The following is a 19,536-nucleotide window of genomic DNA, read 5'->3' on the forward strand; positions in this document are numbered from 1 at the left end:
CAGGACCTAATTCAATAGGCTGTGCAAAATTTTGTCTCAATCGGACAAATATTAGGAGTTGGTGCACCATTTACATTAAAACTGAACTGAAAACATCACGTACATAAATCGGACGAAACTAAATATGGGAGCTATAGCTAAATCTGAACCGATTTTCTCCAATGCAGTGTTGCCAAAACTTTGTTGATAAAAAATGCTACAAAGTGCTAAAAAATTAAAAAAAATGCCAAATAAAAGTGCTAAAAATGTGTAGAAGGAAATTTGATTATAATTAATAATGAGATCCGTATTTCTTAAAAATATATTTTACAAAAGGTGACCCCATTTATTCTTTATCAGAATATAAAAATTCTATGTCGATTTTGCAATGTCCGTCTGTTTGATTAAATAACTATACAGCTCGCAATATTGTACACATTGCTACATATACCGGTCCTTTTTGGAGTGGCCCCATACAAAGGTAACTCCAATATATGGTATTTTGAAATTTTTGGGCAAGTTTTTGAACCTAACTTGCTGAAATTTAGTATTTTGGGTTCCTCTCTGTGCAGAAAATCTTCCTACTAGAAATTGCCAATATTTGTCAACTTTTATGTCCAGTTAAGTTTTACATCTGAATTAGTTCTCACTATGGGTGTTTACCCACCTCCCACCAAAAATTATAAAAATGTTTCCGAAGAACTCCCATAAAACGATACCTCCAATATTCGGTGTTTTGGAATCTTTAGATTCGTTTTTCAACCGAAGTGGCTTTAAATTCTCAATGGACAGAGAATAGCTCTACCAAGACTTTTTATTATTTGCTCGGTATAGCTTCCAAAGAGCGGCACCCCACATTTTTCGGTATTTTGGGAACTTCGGAATTGACTATGATTTGATACTTTTCGGTATACTTTCAAATTTTCGGTATTTTGAAGGTTTTAGGAGCATCCTCTAAACATATTTATGCAGACAATTTCCTACGTAGGTTATGTTTGGATATACGTCACATATAAAATATAATCCTATTTGCGTACTTTTGAGGTTTAAGAACATTTTTTCCATCGAAGTAGCTGCATTTTAAAACAGACAATATCACATCCACCGTATGAAGTACCCGACCATTTTTTAAGATAATTTTGATACACACCACAATGTGCAGGGTATAACATGTTTGACCGGTCGGTCTTTTTTACCTTCTCGCAGATTTACTGGCACTTTTCTAACATTAGAAATCCAACTCTATCGTGAAACATTTGGAAATTTGGGATGAAACCAAAAAAAATCATACAATCGACCTAAAAATTTAAGACAACAAAGTATACAAAATATGGGCCTTGACAGTAAATACCAAATTGGCTAGAAAAAGTGGATATCAACAAATTACCCCATTCAGTTGGGCCTATACAAAGAAATGCACTCCTTCTGGTATACTATCCCCTATTGATAAATTATAGCCAAATTTGGTGGTTTAACTAAAACTCCAGGGTCCACATATAGAACATGTAATTATGTTAAGATCTGCAATAAGAACTAGACTCATTTGGAAGACTACCCTCGTCGTGTCTTTTAAATGACTAAATCAGGAGTTTTTTTTTTCACCCTCCACCATAAAGAAATATTCACCGGAGGCCTAATAAAGTATATATATTCTTGATCAGAACAAAAATCTATATCGATTAATGCATGTCTGTCAACTTCTTACGATATAACAATATTCCCCACCGATTATATGCAAATGGAGGAGCTGTGTCTGTTCAATTAAACTGAAATATGCCATAGCGTATTGGATTGAAGATGTTTCAGGTTTAGATATAGCTTCCACATATCTTCATCCGACTTCATCAAAATGATGTAGCAAGTAAAGTTTGTCCGCTTAGAATGAATTATTGCACAATCGAACCTAGAATAACGTGTATTGGATTTTGTGTCGAGATTAATTTTAGATATCGCACTGTATCGCAGCATACCAAATATGTATGTACCCAAAGTAGTGAAGGGTATCATATAGTCGGTCCCGTCCGACTTTTGAACTTTCCTTACTGGTGGTGTAAATCTGAAAATCCCCAGATTAAAAATATATAACTTTTTATCGAATCTAACTGAAATCGACTTTTTGTCAAAAAAATTAGATTCGTGACCCACAGTGTTGAGGTTGCCTAACACCCCTGCGTTATGGAGGTCATTTCTGGTGGAAGTGATCTATGACCATAAATTCTATCAGTTTTTCCGAGAAATGTAGTCAAATTCAAACGTTTATTTACCGGCCACAACAGGGAATGTGGAGAATGAATAAAAATGCAGGGTTTGATGCTAGCCGGCCAACCTAACGATTTAAATGGAAGAAAATTCTTGTGTGAAAAATTGCAAATATTGTTTACACTGAGAAGACATGGTCCAACAATATGGTCGGTCTATTAATTGGAAAATATACTGAAATGTTTACAGCTGTCTACAGGTTATATAAGCCTTAGTATTGCCATTATATATTATCAGGGGTTTATATACGTAAATTTCCACGAAATGTTGTTAGGGATATAGCTCTGCAAAAAAAAAAGAATCCATGCGTGTTTTTTTTTTTCTAAAAAAAGTCTATAATTAAATTCATGAAAACTTGTTGGTTGGTGGGACTTATGCAAATATTAAAAAAATAGATGCCCACACTAAACACACCTATATAAATATTAGTGATGAGAACGCAAAATTCTATCCCTTACTATATATTACACACAGTATGCACTAACATTTAATTTGACATATCTATATTACAATTTTCTTAGAACTATAGATTTCTCATTTTTCTGGACAACAATAACAACTACAAAATAATGGAAACAATGTATCGATTCCAACAATGACAAAATACTGAATTGTTAATTCCGACAACAACTAATTGCTATTGTAAATACAACCTAATGATTATGGTGATGAGTTCAAATACAACAACAACAACCCAAGCAGCTTTAATCAATCAACAATAAACAATTTAAAGTCAAACACAGCAACAGTTTTAACCTCAACCGGGGAGAGTAAGAGATCAACAACAACAGATGACCGTCCCCGCGACCGCCACCGCCTGCCAGTTTAACGAACAAATTCTCAGACTCAAACTCAGACTACTTTAGAAAATTAACATCATTTGTCGTGCAAGTGGCACTTCATAGAACAATAATAGCAAGCGGAACGGACGGATCGAACGAACAACAAACAAAACAGACAGCAGGGGTCTCAATTTATGGTAATAAAAGTCAAAAATTGAAATTGAATACGACAACAAAATTGAATGGCAGCATCTTCCAAGTGCAGTAGCAGCAACAACAGCAATCAGAGACATATTAAATGATCATCCGACAGTGTTCGTAGACAACAATAAAAAAGTTGTGGAGGCATAGAAAACAACCATAAAGTGTTCAGACATATACCATGAAATCGTTCTATACTGAAGCCAAAAATCAATTAAGCAACTGTACTCGTATCATATCGGATACGACATCACCATCCCCAACCGCAGCAACACCACCCGCCACCACGAACTATAATCACAAATATGAACTTGAACGTGACTATGACACAGATGTCACTGCAACAGAGGTAGCTATGGTGGTGACCGATGGTGACTGTGGTCGTCACGATGAAGATGATGATTCCTTTCCACCCGGCATCCCGCCGCCTACGCTGGGTCTAAATAATAATTTCATTACATCGACCACGGCAACGGCGTACGACACATTACAGCGACCCTTCAAGTATGACAAATTGCGAGGTCGCTGGTCGACGGCAGCTGATTTTTATTTCTCCTGCACCAGCCATGCATTCGGTTCCATTGTCTTTTCGGAATTGGCGCTGTATGTTTCAATGTTTGCGGGAGGTAAGTGCAAAAAAAAACATAGTTTCTTAGTTGTCTTTTTCGCGTCATGCTCGAAATAAATTTAAATATTTTGCAAAATTCATTGCATGTAGACAAATTGTTATTGTTTGTGTGGCAAACAATCTATTTAAGAGGCGTAAACAATTTCTGTTTTGTTAAATATGAATGAAATATAATTTATGATAGCTCAGTTATTTGATGATCCATTTGAGAATAAACACGTGAACAAATAACTAACAGACATAATCAAAATCATTACAAACCAATAAGAAGAGACCGAAATATACTATACCTTACAGGAGGTGATCCTAGTATTTATAATGTCAATACGAGAATTTTAAACATTCATTTAAAATTCCATTAAAAAATATGAAAAAAAATCCGAGCACATTCATTGTTTTTTGGTACATAGGTTAAGAAAATGCAGCTCGATACGTCTGACAATGCCGATGTCCAAGAATATATGGTACAACTCATAGTTCATTCGACGGTGATATTCGCCGTCAACGCAGATCGGCCCATAGATCTTTCGGAGGGATTTTCTCTCAAACACTCGAAGAGCTGCCTCATCTGCTTGCGTAAGTACCCGTGCTTCAGATCCATATAACAACTCGGGTAGTATCAGTGTCTTGTAGAGTGTGAGTTTGGTCTGGCGGGAGGTGGTCTTGTTTTTAAACTGCTTATTTAGACCATAGTAGCATCTGTTGGCCAACACTTTCCTTTTCCGAATTTCAAAACTGATGTCATTAGTTTTGTTTATGGCGGTACCAAGGTATATAAAATCTTTGACTACCTCGAAGCTGTAGTTCACTAGTTCCACAGTTTGTCCGAGTCTACTGGACGCCTTGCACGTTGATACCATCAGCTTAGTCTTCTCACCGTTTACTGTCACTTTGGCAGATTCCTTCTCAATTTGTAACTGTTACCGCTGTCAATGTTTGATATCATCGGCGTAGGCGAGTAACATGTGTTGTTTTGTGTACGGAGTGCCAATTTCTGTTCACCTTTGCCTCTCGTATGACCATTTCCAGCAGGATGTTAAAAAGGTCACACGATAAATTATCACCTTGTCTGAATCCTCGTTCGGTATTAAAGGGCTCCGAGAGTTATCCTGCACAGCCATATTAATTTTGCAGGAATGACGAACGCAGACATGGCTTTAAAAACCCTCTAAACAGATATGACTGTCGAATGCGGCTTTATAGTCGACGAATAGGTGGTATGTGTCGATGTGTTTTTCATGGGTCTTTTCCAGGATTTGGCGCAGAGTGAAAATCTGGTCAATGGTGGATTTGCCAGGTCTGAAACCGCATTAGTATGGTCCAATAATGTCATTGACCATTGGCTTCAATCGTTCATACAGCACACTGGATAGCACTTTATATGCGATGGGAAGGAGACACATATCGTCTTGTCTCCATTTTTGTGCACGGGACACAGGATGCTGAGGTTCCTATCATTGGGCATGCATTCCTCTAGCCAAATTGTACTAATCGGCTGGTGTATGCTCCTGACCAGCATCTGACCACCATTCTTGAATAGTTCGGCTAGTAACCTATCGGCACCTGCTGCTTTATTATTCTTCAGCCGAATTAATACTATTCTGACCTCATCTTGAATAGATGGTATAAATTCTATACCGTCATCTCTTGGTTCTGGGGTATCTTCTTCGCCGCCACTTTTTGATACCAGAAGCTTTTCAAAATGCTCATTTCAGATCCTCACCACGCTGTCTGTATGTGTCACCAGGTTTCCTTCTTCATATCTACAGGAAGATGTACCTGCACCAAAGCAAAGGTCGGTTTGGTGTTTTACTCGTTGGTAACATTTCCGGATTTCATTATGACTCCTGTACATCTCGATTTGCTCACGATCACGTTTTTCTTCTTCTTTCTGAAAATACGTTTCCCCTCTCTACCTTTCTCCAGATAAATTTCCATCACATTACGTGTTGATACTGTCTGCAGGGTTTTACTTTACGCTACGTTTTTCACATCAGTAGCATTACGACACTCCTGATCGTACCACGGGTATATTGATGGTGGTTTGTTGCTTTTGCTGCAGTTTGTAGGGAGTGGGCAATTCTTTGCCATTGTGCTTTATACTATTAGCGGAACAAGAAGTGATTTCGTCAAACAGGTAGGTAAGTTGAGCGGAGTAGGTCTCGTCTACCTGTTGTGTTTCCAGCTTTTCTTCGTCGAGTTTCAGTGTTGTGTTAGATCGCACCTTTGCTGCTACGAGTGCTAACCTTGGCTGCTACAAGGTAGTTGTCCAAATCGACATTCGCTCTGATCGATCGAACGTCTAAAACACTGGATGAATGCCTTTCGTCTATCACAACATGATCGATTTTATTTCTCTTAAAATCGGTTCATATATCAATATAAATCACATAATTAATGTCACCCGATTTCAGAACAATAGTTATCCATAAAGCGGTGTACACACTATCATTTTTGACTGTCAACTTTTTTATCGATTACTGACTGTCCAACAACCATGAATATTTTTGTGGTTGCCTGATGAATGACAAACATGAGAGGCCACACTATCAAACAAGCAAAATTTGGGCAAGAGTGCCACTCAAAAGTGCTAGTGTGTACACCGCTTAAAGCTATGTCAGTTCTATCGATCCGTTTAATGCTGACAAAATAAATCGACATTATATTCAACAGTTGTTTATATTTGCACTTGCAATTTTAAAGGGACATTCTTCAATTAGTGTATTTTCAAATGAAACAAAACATAAATTTGTTGAAACCGAGAATAAAACTACTACAAAAATACAATTAGACGATCATTTAATTCCCATAGACTATATAGATAGCTACAGTGACTACGATTGTAATTAATTTCCATGCAAAAAAAAACCTTTATGAAAATAATAAAAAAACGTTGCATTTATTTATAATTACTTACTCTCGTAACGCTCTACAACCACATCCATGTGTCTAGTTTAGCAAATCAAGTTATTCCATTAGACATACTGTCGTCGTCGTACTGTCGACAGTGCGATTATTTTCAATTATACTAAGCTGATTAGAAAGAAAGTTCATTGAAAGGTTAAAGCAAATTGATTTATATTTCCCTTCGAGCGCTACGAGAATGCTCTCATTAACCTCATTTTAATTTGTTTCTCGTTTTGATTTTTTTTCTTTTGTCATTAGCGTATGCATTATTGCCATATCTGTTGGGTGTTCTACTGTATGCCATTCCCATATTTGGTATACAAACATTTCTGGGACAATTTTCATCGTCGGGCACAATATCTGTGTTTCGTGTAGCACCGCTATTCAAAGGTAAGAATATTTTTTTTTTACAATCGAGAAAGTTTATTAAAAAAGTTAACAATTAGGCTTTGATTTTGTATATCTTTGACAGGCATTGGTTATTCCATTTTACTGCACAATTTCGTTTCACTATCATATTATGCGGTCATTGCTGCGCTACCTTTAGTCTATGCCGTCAATTCTCTACAAACTGTGATACCATGGATGAGTTGTAATAACTCGTGGAATACGCCAAATTGTTCAACACATAGCACGTACGATGACTATGATGTAAGTTATGATTATAATTATTATTATGTTTTTAATAATGCCAATAGATATGTTAAATTTATTTTGTTGATTCTAGGAAGATGAAATTTTTCCACATTCCTCGGAAGAATTCTTTCGGTAAGTATAATTTTATAGACATCACAAAAGATCAATTAGGCTTTGGAATGTTTTAAGTTTGAAAATATTTATTTGACAAACTGTATGTATCGTTTATCACGTATCGTAATATTGTTTTAACATTGCCTGAGTGTTACAATAAGTTTTCTACAAAAGAAACATACAGCACTTATTTCAATTAATTAGCATACTTTTAGGCGTGAGCACAACAACAACACAACAACAATGTACCCTGAAGGAAATGTGGGGTGTTGTATCGCTTTTGTCTACTATTGTGGCGTCATGTCTCCATATTTACAACAACTTGTCTACATGGAATAAGAAGAAGCTTTTGTTATGTTAACAGCCAACGGAGCATAGTTATGCTTCTTCTTATTTTTCTGTTATTAGAAATATTTTTGGCGGCACCACACAGAAATTTTATTAAAAACGCGTTTTGAAGTTAATAAATGTAATTGGATAATTAATTTAATTAATTGGTGAAGAAAAAAATTAGCAAAAGAAATTATAAAAGATTTACAAGTAAAATATGTGACCTTCTGTCTATATCTACAAACTAGTGACTTACTACTGACCGTGTCCACATTTGTGACGCTGTGACTATATATACAAACTACTGACTTACTACTCACCATGCCAATAGTTCATTCTCAATGACAAGCACATGTTCAATGTCAATAGTAAAATGCATTGTGTTGGATATATTCGGTCGTGTAGTTATTTACTATAGACATTTCCTACATTTCCTACAGCTACGATGAAAAATATACATCCGAGTACTTATTATTGAAGTAGAAAGTATAAAACGACTGCAATGTAGTTATACGCAGCACCATAAGGTGACGTGTATTATAAATTTGTCATTGATTTTATAACACCACAAAATATTCACTGTGGGCCCCATCACGATAGAGCTAGTTTTTATAAATTCCACCATAAGGTTGAGTGTATATTACTTTTGTTTATCCGTTTGCAATACCTCGAAATATTCTCGGCCAGAATATAATTCTATGTCGATTTCAGCATGTCCGTCTGTTGAAACACAGACATTGCTAGTACTTCTAATGGGATATATCGCTATTTGGCATTTTGAGGATTTGGAAAACGTTGTTCAATCGAATTGACAGTAATTTGGTATTTTGAGTTCTCATTGTATAACCCATATAACGGTACTCCCAATATTCGATATTTTGGGGATTAATTTTATTTTTTAGATACTTTGAATGTCATAATCACTTCCGCACGTATTATTAGAGGACTGAACGAGCACAGAAATGAGAACAGAAGCCTTCGATATCGTTAACCATGCAAAACTAATTGAGGATATAGAAAACCTGTGAGACAAGATATAGCTGGAAATCATATTTTGTAGCTATTGTATATATATTTATACCCTTCACCACACTGTGGTACAGGATATTATGTCTTTGTGCATATTTTTGTAACAGGCAAAAGGAAATGAGAATATGCATATAATCACTTTCTAAGTTGATAACAAATTGTAAACAATGTACAGATCGCACTTTTGATTCGAATTGGATGAAATTTGGTGCCCCAAAGTCCCCATATATCTTTCGATTTGCACGAAATTTGGCATAACGTACTGAATTAAGTCTAAAAAGATGTGTGTTGAATTTCGTGAAAATCGGTTCAGATTTAGATATAGCTCCCATATATATGTTCGTCCGATTTAAGGTATCCTATATATCCTTGGATTTACACGAAATTTGGCATAGTGTACTGAATTAAGTCTAGAGTGATGAGTGGTGAGTTTCGGAAATATCGGTTCAGATTTCCATATAGCTCCAATATATATATTCTTCAGATTTTATGTAAATGGTGCCCCAAAGTCCCTATATATATTGATTTGCACGAAATTTGACCTAGCGTACTGAAGTCTAGAAAGATATGTGCTAAATTTCGTGAAAGTCGGTTCAGATTAAGATATTGCTCCCATATATATTTTCGTCCGATTTTAGATAAATAGTGCCCCAAGGTCATTTCATATCCTTCGATTTGCACGAAATTTGGCATAGCGTAATGAATTGTGTCTAAAATGGTGAATGGTAAGTTTCGGGAAAATCAGTTCAAATTTCGATATAGCTCCCATATACAGTTTCGACCGATGTTATGTAAATGTTGCATTTAAGAATTACATATTTCTCCGATAGCGATACACCCAGTGGAAAACAAAAATACCTAATTATAGCTGATTAGTTAAAAAATGAAGAAAAGCCTTGAATTTGGGGTGCCGCTATATGCGGGCTAACGTAAAAAATTGGCCGATTATATCTCATTTTCAATATCAAACATCCCAGAAGTAACATTAATATAAGTTCAGAATTTCTATCTTCAATATTGCGAGCATTAGTTTTTTACAGGAGTGTAGTTACGTCTGTTTGCAGTCTGTTTACCTTAAATCCGACGAAAATATATATGTGAGCTATATCGAAATCTGATCCGATTTTCTCGAAACATAACGCACATCATTCTAAGTTTAATTCAGTACACTATGCCAAATTTCGTGCAAATAGAAAGATATATAGGGACTATGGTTCACCAATTATTTAAAATCGGAAAAAACTATGTAGGGGAGCTATATCTAAATCTGAACCGATTTTCACGAAACTTAAAACACATCATTCTGGACCTAATTCAGTACTCTATGCCAAATTGGGACTTTGGTGCCTATATCGGAAGAAAATATATATAGGAGCTATATCTAAATCTGAACCGATTTTCACCAATTTCAATAGGGTGGTCATTGGGCCAAATAAGTGACTTTTGCCAAATTTAATCCAAATCGGATCATAAATGCCACCTGTACTTTGTTTCCAATTTAACATCTACAGACGGACGGACATGCATAAATCGAATCAGAAACTGATTCTATGCATATTCTCAAAAGGAACCATGTGTCTATCTCGTTTCCTTTTGCCTGTTACAAACATATGCACAAAGACATAATACCATGTACCACAGTGTGTCGGGTCTCTCATTTATATCTATCACCAAGAGGTGTGCATTTTAAATACCTAAAAATGTGTTCATTGAAATTTATTTGGGCTATTTGTTTCAACTTGTCTGCCAGAAATACAAGATTGTCAAATTACAGACACTTCATTTGAAAAATGCGGCTAAAATCGAAAAAAAAACAAGTGAAAATGTGTTAAGTTCGGCCGGGCCGAACTTTGGATACCCTCCACCATAGTTATACTGACAAATACATGCAATGAAAATATAGGGAACATACCAAAAAGTGGGCATATACCGATAATTCTACAAACCAATTTATGTAAACCATTATGTACATCAAATACAAACTTCAGCAATTTTTAATGGGGATTTTTCCTAAAATCTGTAAGATCCAAAAAGTGGACTGATCTGATAACGCATGGTAGAGTATAAAATCCTCAAACTACTGACATTTAGATTACAAAGGGTATACCTAAAGGGGACCAATACTAATTACATAGTGTGGGAAATAGTGGATATAATTATATGAGTGCTATGCCTAATTAATGACCTGTATATGCCAATTTTGAACCCAATATTTTAATAGTTTATCTCAATTCTTTCCTTCAAGAGGTATCACTATATTGAGGAGATGCCTAAATGTCTACCGATATATTTAATTATCGTCATATTTGAGTTTTTTTATCACAATATGTTTAGAAGGCGGAATGCTTACAACAGATGGCTAAATAGTCTATGTAGGGTAAAAATTTACTATTCCCCGTAACGACTACCCAACCGCAACACACGGAACAAATCAGATAACTATTTTAATATAAAAACCAGTAAGGAAAGAAGTAAAGTCGGACGGGGCCGACTATATGATACCCTTCACCACTATGGGTATATTCAACAGGACTATTAACATAAAATTGGAATGTTTTGGAAAAAAATGTGATATTTATCTAAATGTGAATCTACCTAGATCTATCCATAAAGTATGTCCATCGACTTCAAACAAGTATAAAATCATCCGTTGGGCTATGTCGGGGCAACTACGTAATTCTATGCTCAGTTTTGGACTAATTTCATATAAGACTACAAAATATCAAATTTCAGCGAATTCGGTTGAAAAACGCGCTCAAGAACCTCAAAATATCGAAAATTACGGGTACCCTTATATGGGGGCTACCCGAAAAAATTGACCTATATTAATAATTTTTTGTGGAGAGATTTGCTACCCAATAAGAACCTTAATTACTAATTTACAGCCAATTCGGTGAAAAAATCTGGTCAAAACCCCTCAAAAACCGGAAATTGGGAAGTACCCTTATATGGGGGCTACCAGAAAAAGTGGAACCCAATGTACCAAATTTCAGCGAATTCGGTTGAAACCCGCTCTGAAGAACCCTAAAATACCGAAAATTGGGGGGTACCCTTATATGGGGGCTACCCGAAAAAATTGACCTATATTTATAATTTTTAGTATAGAGATTTGCTACCCAATAAGAACTCAAAGTAATTTTTTGTGGGGACATTTGGTATCCAATACGAACCCAATGTAGCAAATTTCAGCGAATTCGGTTGAAAAATGCGCTCAAGAACCCCAAAATACCTAAAATTTGGGGGTATATGGGAGGTATGCCTAAACGTGGACCGATATATCCCATCTTCGAACTTGACCTGCCTGCAGACAAAAGACGACTCTATGCAAAATTTTGGCGATCTATCTCAACTCGTTTAGACGCTAGAGTGATTACAACAGACGGACAGACAGACGGACAGGCTTAGGTCGTCTTAGAATTTTACGCTGATCAAGAATATATATATTTTATAGGGTCGGAAATGATTATTTCGATGAGTTACAAACGGAAAAACAAAATTAATATACCCTCCATACTATGGTGGAGGGTATAAAAATTAAACATGGGTCTATATTGAACATTTTCTACCAAAATGTTTTTCATTTTCCTAGAACCGAAAACGCAAAATTGCAGCCATTTTAATGAAGAATTCTCCAAAACTGTTCAAATACCGAAATTGGGTTGCAGTATATGTATGAAAATCTTTCCGTAAAAGTTGTTATATGTCTGGAAATATTTGTTGACCCTCCAAACATCTTGTGTTTGAAGATTTAACCGTCTTTCTTTTTCTTTGTGCATATTGTTTACCTCCATTTTTGTAAATGTTCACATTTTAATTTATTTTCAGCTACATCATACGTTCCGATGACAGCTCCAATAATCCTCTTGCGATCTCATGGCCTATTTTGGGCAGTGTCTTTATAGTATGGCTACTAACATTAGCGATAAGCCTTAAAGGTGTATCATTTGTAAGTAGATTCAGAATTTTCTTATAATTCCCAAATGTTATCTTTAAATCAAATTCCCTATTTTCAGATAGGAAAATTCTTGCGTTGCGTATGCCTCCTACTAATTACTCTCTTCGCTGCCATTTTTGTACATTTGCTGATGTATGTTCATATCTCGTGGCATACATTGATCGACTATATGGAACCTACACTGCCCGATAGTCATTTAGCGATAATGGCTGGCATTAAAGCGGCGGTATTAATGCCAATATGGTTATTGGGTCCTGGATGTGGTAGCGTACTTACATTGGCTAGTCATAATCGTTTTCGTCAAGATTCGGAAAAACAAACCTATTGGGTAGCTTTAACATTTGTGCTCATTACACAAATGGGTACACTGTGTACTCGAATAGCAATGGATCATTTTGAAGGTGAGTTCGTGAGAGGATTTTCTGGATATTGTACACATACGAGCGTACAAAAATCATCTAATTTGTATAAATAATATAAGTATTTTATAGCTATGATATCTCTTGAAGGTCTTCTATAGATATAAAATAATTGTCTTTTGTAGATATAAAAACATCTGAAGGACTTCTATAGATATAAGGCCTTCTGAAGGACTTCTATAGATATAAGGCCTTCTGAAGGACTTCTATAAATATAAGACCTTCTGAATATCTTCTACACTTATACGACCATCGCCTACAGATGTAAGACCTTATGATTGTCTTCTGTGAATATAAGCCATTCTGCAGGATTTCTATAGATATAACCTTCTGAAGATCTTCTATAGACATAACACCTTCTCAAGGTATTCTGCAGATATAAGAACGTTCGTAAGTCATCTGTAGATATGAGACTTTCTGAAGGTCGTATACAGTTATAAAACTTTCTTAAGGCCTATAGATAATATAAAAGCATATACAAGTTTAAAATGAATCAATTTTATAAATTTTTCTTTTTGATATTAATTATTATTATTATTTCCATTCTATCTTCATGTATATTTCAGATCACGTAGCTCTCCTGCATGTCCATGTCAACGAAGAACACAATTTGAGATTTGTTTACATTTGCTTTGCTTATTTATTTGGCAGCTTTAGTAGTTTACCCAACTTTTGGGCATTTTTATTTTTCCTCATGCTCTTTTTAGCAGAGCTATCAGCTGTTGTAAGTTAACTATTCTGCAATTATTAATTTGATATATTTGCTAAAATGGCTACTCACTTTCATTGCAGATCGTACAAATGATGACCGTTTTAAGAGCTTTATTCGATGAATTCGAAAATTTGCGCAGAAAAACAACAATACTACCAATTGGACTGTGTGCAGCGATGTTACTGATATCCGTATATTTCTGTACAAAGGTAAGTAAATCAGATATGGGAGATATATATAGGAAACAATTAGAAAAATGATCGGAAGATTTTTCTAACCATGAAGGCTGCTCTCCTTTCGATTATAGGAAATATCTGTTACTAAGAAACTTAAAGGCCATTGCCATTTACATAAAACCAGGCGAAGTTATATAGAGGATCTCAAAGCAAACTTGATACATGTCATTATAAGCTCAATTCTCTTTGTTCAATTTGGTTTATCTAACAATATTTGTCTGTCTTCGTATGCTCATTGCAGCTTGTAATCATAAGCATATAGTGATTTTCATATTGGCAATAACTGTGATCCGAAAAATATGAAATTGTGCAACAGAGGAATGGGGTGCGTATTGTGTCAGATTACAACTCGATGGATCGTGTTCGAATTCCAGGAGATGGGAAAAACTTATTTCAAAGTGGTCTTCGAATATTTGCGATAAAATACGTAGAGGAGTAACAGGCGATGAAACATGGGACAGGGGTTCTGAGGAATGACTTAAACACAGATTTAAGTTAAACCAACCAATACATTTGTGTGTCAAATTTTAGATTCTAGATCGTTTTAGTTTTTTATGACTTCATGGAATGGTCTACAGAATTAGGATGCACGACGGAGCCGAACATTTTATACCCTGTCCATTAAGTCCAAAGTCTGGGTGTTTTGTTTTTCCGTTTGTAACGCATCGAAATAATCATTTCCGACCCTATAAAGTATATATATTCATGACTTATTCAGAACATTCTGAAGAGTTTTTTCGCAGATATAGAATATTCTGAAGAATTTCCATAGTTCTTCTGAAGGTTTATGAGCCCAAGCACCACCAAACGATCATTGCAAATTTAGATGATGCTCTTATTTGACCCCCGTTATTTTTATACCATCCTCCATAAGGTGGAGTGTAAATTTAACTTGTCATTCTGTTTGTAACTCCTCGAAATATTTACAGGAGAACCCATAAAGTAGTAGAGAGGGGCAGCTTTGAAAACGGGTCACTTTTGAACAGCGCTCCTAAAATGTCGGTTTAATATTTTTCGGACATGTTTTCTGACAGAGTCAACAATATTGGCTTGCTTTTAAAAGTTAGACAATTCCAGTTGTCGGCCCAGAAGTCACAACCAGAACAGAATACTGAAGCATTCTTACCCAAAAAAAACTAACAACATAAAGATTTCTGCTCAAGATCTCCTGCCAGCTCGATCTCGTTGAATGGTGATACTAATCTCGATTATGGGAGCCATAGCAAACCGTAAACTTTAATTTAAACATGTAAGGAAAGTAGTAAAGTCGGGCTGGGCCAACTATATGATACACTTCACCACTTTGGGTATATTCTACATATGTCTTCTAACAGACGTCGCCTTTTTGAAAGAAAATTGTTATGCAATTGAACAAACTCGAATATGTGATATTTATGTCTTTCTGGAATCTATGCTAAATTTCATTTCATGTCATTTGCTAAAATGTAAATCGATTTAAAGCAAACTTGATACAAGCTATTCGGAAGGCCGAACTATTCAAAATTTAATCTCAATCAATTCGATATGCTGTGCAAAATTTAGTGTCACACGGTGCAACATTTACCTAAAATCCAGCAAAAATATATATGGGAGCTATACCTAAATCTGAACCGACTTCAACGAAATCTACCAGAGATTAATTTATATTAACTTCAGTACATTGTACAAAATTGTGTGCCAATCAGAAAAACTTTGGGTCTTCAGTGCACTATTTACATAAAATCGGAAGAAAAGACATATGGGAGCTGTATCTAAATTTGAACCGATTATCAGGAAACTTTACACACATCATTCTACACTCAATTCCATACGCCTGTCAAATTTCGTGCAAATCGAAAGATATATGGGGACTTTGTTACACCATATACCTTAAATCGGGTGAAAATATATATGGAAGCTATATCTAAATCTGAACTGATTTTCACGAAACTTTACATACATCATTCTAGGCTCAATTTAATAAACTATGCAAAATTTCGTCCAAATCGAAATATATATAGGGACATAAGTACACTATTTACATTAAATCGGACAAAAATATATATGAGAGCTATATTTAAATCTGAACGGATCTTCATGAAACTTAGCACACATCATTGTAGAATCAATTCAGTACGCTATGCGAAATTTCGTGCAAATCGGAGATATGCGTGAACTTTGGTACACCATTTAACTATTAAATCGGACGAAAATATATATGTGTACCTATATCTAAATTTGAACCGATTTTTCGCAATTTTAATAGGGTTCGTCCTTGGGCCAAATAAATGAGCAGTGCCAAATTTCATCCAATTCGGATCATAAATGCTACCTGTACTTTTTTTACAATTTAACATGACGGACATGCATAAATCGACTTAGGAACTGATTCTATGCATATTCCCAAAATACCTTATATTCGGGGGTTCCGTCATATGGGGGATATACCAAAACGTGGACCGATATACCTAGCAATGCCAGTGCAAAATTTCAATGCTCTATCTCAAATATTACGATCTCAATCGTGATTTCAACAGATAGGCAGACGGAAAGCATGAATCGTAATAGAATTTTATGGGGTATGTTGTAAACGGAATAACAAATTTTATATATTTTCCACCTTATGTTGGAGGGTATAAAAACCGATCCACCAAAAAAAAACTGCCCGAACCTACGTACACATTATAGATATATAAATAATATATGTTTTTATATCTGTATAGATTCAGATATAACGTTTGTGGCGTTACAAACTTTTCGGACCACTCAAACCTACAACACCCTCACAACATACTTGTGACTTAGATAAAGACAATTTTTGTCGAAAGTTTATTATACACTGTTCATTCTACATTTATCATTTCTCTTTGTTTATTTACAGCAAGGATTTCAACAGTTGCATATCTTGCCCGACATTGTGACAGTGACCCATTTAACCATTTCCATACTACTGCTGTTCGTCAGTACATGGGTCTATGGCAGAGAACGATTCCAGTGTGATTTACAATTTATGCTTGGCAAAACCATTTCCAATTTTAAAATATTTCTTTTGCGCTTTTTGACGCCCATCTTTTTGGGTTTCTGCATTGTAAGTATTTTTCAGCGTTTAGATTGGGTCAATTCCCCAAAGAAAATAACGCCCTCTATTATAAAATAACGATAATAATAAATATTTTGTTTACTTTCCTTATCTTCAATTCTCCGCGCACACACAAAACACAGGGCGATGTCATCTATGCAACCTATTCCTACAGCGATGATAGCAATAATCCGCCCTCTGTATTGATACTGATAACACAGTGTATGGTCTTTGCCGCCGTCCCCCTGTACATGGTGTACAAAGTTAGTCGGACGACGGGCTCCTTGCGTCAACGTGTCAAGCAATGTTTTGCGCCACATGATTGGCATCCCGTCGATGCGGACAATCGTCGCTTCTACGAAGAAATAATGGGTACATCCGAAATGTTGGTCATACTAAACAATGAACATGAGAATTGTTGATAGACGGTCATCCCATCTAATTGAAACAAAAGACTTTATATTTTATTTTTAATATTAGCATTAATATAATTTTTGCTGAAAAAAACAAAACAAAAACTACATTATCAAAACGCAAGTGATAAAAGTGAAATCATAACAGAAACAAAAAACAAATTAATATTATAAACGGGGAATACTCTAAACAAGACAAACATACACACAAACATTTATTTTAAATTAATTATTGAAATTATCTACAGTCATTTCCGTTTAATTGGAATTTGTCAACCAAAAAAGTGACAGTTGTTTCAGCCAAGTGAAAACGTCAAATTTAATTATTCGCCGGGAGACCTTGTGAATTTTTGTTAAATCACTCAATCAATTAACCAATGAGCCAGTTAAGCGGAAATGACTGTACTTATGTATATCTGTATACTTATTGTGTATTTAATAAATTTTTAAATTCGATTATTTTTATAAGAACTCATATACTTGTATATATATTTATAAATAATTTATTATTTAATAAGTGATATAAAAATTATTTAAAAAACGAAATTAAATAAAATTTTAATAGATAAATTGCATAAACTACAGTTTCTTTTTTTGTTATAGGTTATTATTTGTTCGGTATGCTATTTGTCTTAGCACAAAGACATAATACCCTGTTCGGCAATGTGATGTAGAGTTTAAAAAGGGGCTGCAATTTGAAACTTCGTGTTCATTATGTGGTCTCCAAGGAGTATTTCGTTTAACAACGTGTTCAAAACTAATTTAATTGATTCAATTTAAAACCAGCAAGGAAAGTAGTAAAGTCGGACTGGGCCGATTATATGATACCCTTCACCACTTTATGTATATTATACATATGTATCCTAACATATTCATGTCTATGTTCCGTCGAAGGAACATACACCTTTCTGCAACCTGTGCTAAATTTAATTTCTATCGGACAGATTTAGAATCGTTTGCGTGCAATGGACAAATTTATGTAAATCGATTTATAGCAAACTTGATACACGCTGCTCAGTATACCGCACTGTTAAAATATAATCTCAATCACACATCCTTTCGAAATATATATGGTACGTTGTTCAAAATTTCGTGTCAATCGGACTAACATGAGGAGTTTGGTGCAGAATTTACCTCAAATCGGACGATGTAAATCTAAACCGATCTTCACGAAACTTAGCACACAACATTCTACACTAAATTTAGTACGCCATGCCAAATTTCGTGAAAATCGAAGGATATATGGGGTCTTTGGTGCACTATTTACATAAAATCAGACGAAAATATATATTGGAGCTATATCGAAATCTGACCCGATTTTCTTCAAACTTAGCACACATCATTCTGAACCTAATTCAGTACGCTGTGCCAAATTTCGTGCAAATCGAAGGATATATAGGTACTTTGGTGTACCTTTTACATAAAATCGGACGAAAATATATATGGGAGCTATATATTTATCTGCACCAATTTTCACGAAACTTACCACACATCATCCTGGGCCCAATTCAGTGCCCTATGCCAAATTTGGTACAAATGAAAAGATATATAGGGACTTTTATACATCATTTACATAAAATCGGACGAAACTATATATGGGGGTTATATCTAAATCTGAACCGATTTTCGTGAAACTTAACACACATTATTCTGGACCTAATTTGGTACCCTATGCCAAATTTAGTGCAAATCGAAAGATATATAGGTACTTTGGTGCCTCATTTACCATAAATTGGACGAAAATATATATGGGAGCTATATCTAAATCTAAACCGATTTTCACCAATTTCAATAGGGTTCGTCCTTGGGCCAAATAAGTGACTTGTACCAAATTTCATCCAAATCGGATCATAAATACGACCTGCGCTTTGTTTACAA

The 19,536-nt window shown here is 35.2% G+C and overlaps 1 protein-coding gene across 1 annotated transcript; it reads left to right on the plus strand.

Moving 5' to 3' along the window:
- The first annotated feature begins 3,402 nt into the window (after positions 1 to 3,402).
- LOC133338389 (sodium-dependent proline transporter-like) lies at positions 3,403 to 17,667 on the plus strand. The gene is made up of 10 exons (XM_061546562.1): positions 3,403 to 3,847; positions 7,015 to 7,146; positions 7,229 to 7,407; positions 7,484 to 7,524; positions 12,691 to 12,811; positions 12,879 to 13,221; positions 13,806 to 13,963; positions 14,032 to 14,160; positions 17,048 to 17,254; positions 17,389 to 17,667. The coding sequence occupies exons 1-10, from the start codon at positions 3,403 to 3,405 to the stop codon at positions 17,665 to 17,667; spliced, it is 2,034 nt and encodes a 677-aa protein (XP_061402546.1).
- The last annotated feature ends 1,869 nt before the right edge of the window (positions 17,668 to 19,536 follow it).

This window comes from Musca vetustissima, unplaced genomic scaffold (genome assembly GCF_032173495.1).
Source record: "Musca vetustissima isolate MV318-11 ecotype Yass unplaced genomic scaffold, APGP_CSIRO_Mvet_v1 utg24387, whole genome shotgun sequence".
NCBI lineage: Eukaryota > Metazoa > Arthropoda > Insecta > Diptera > Muscidae > Musca > Musca vetustissima.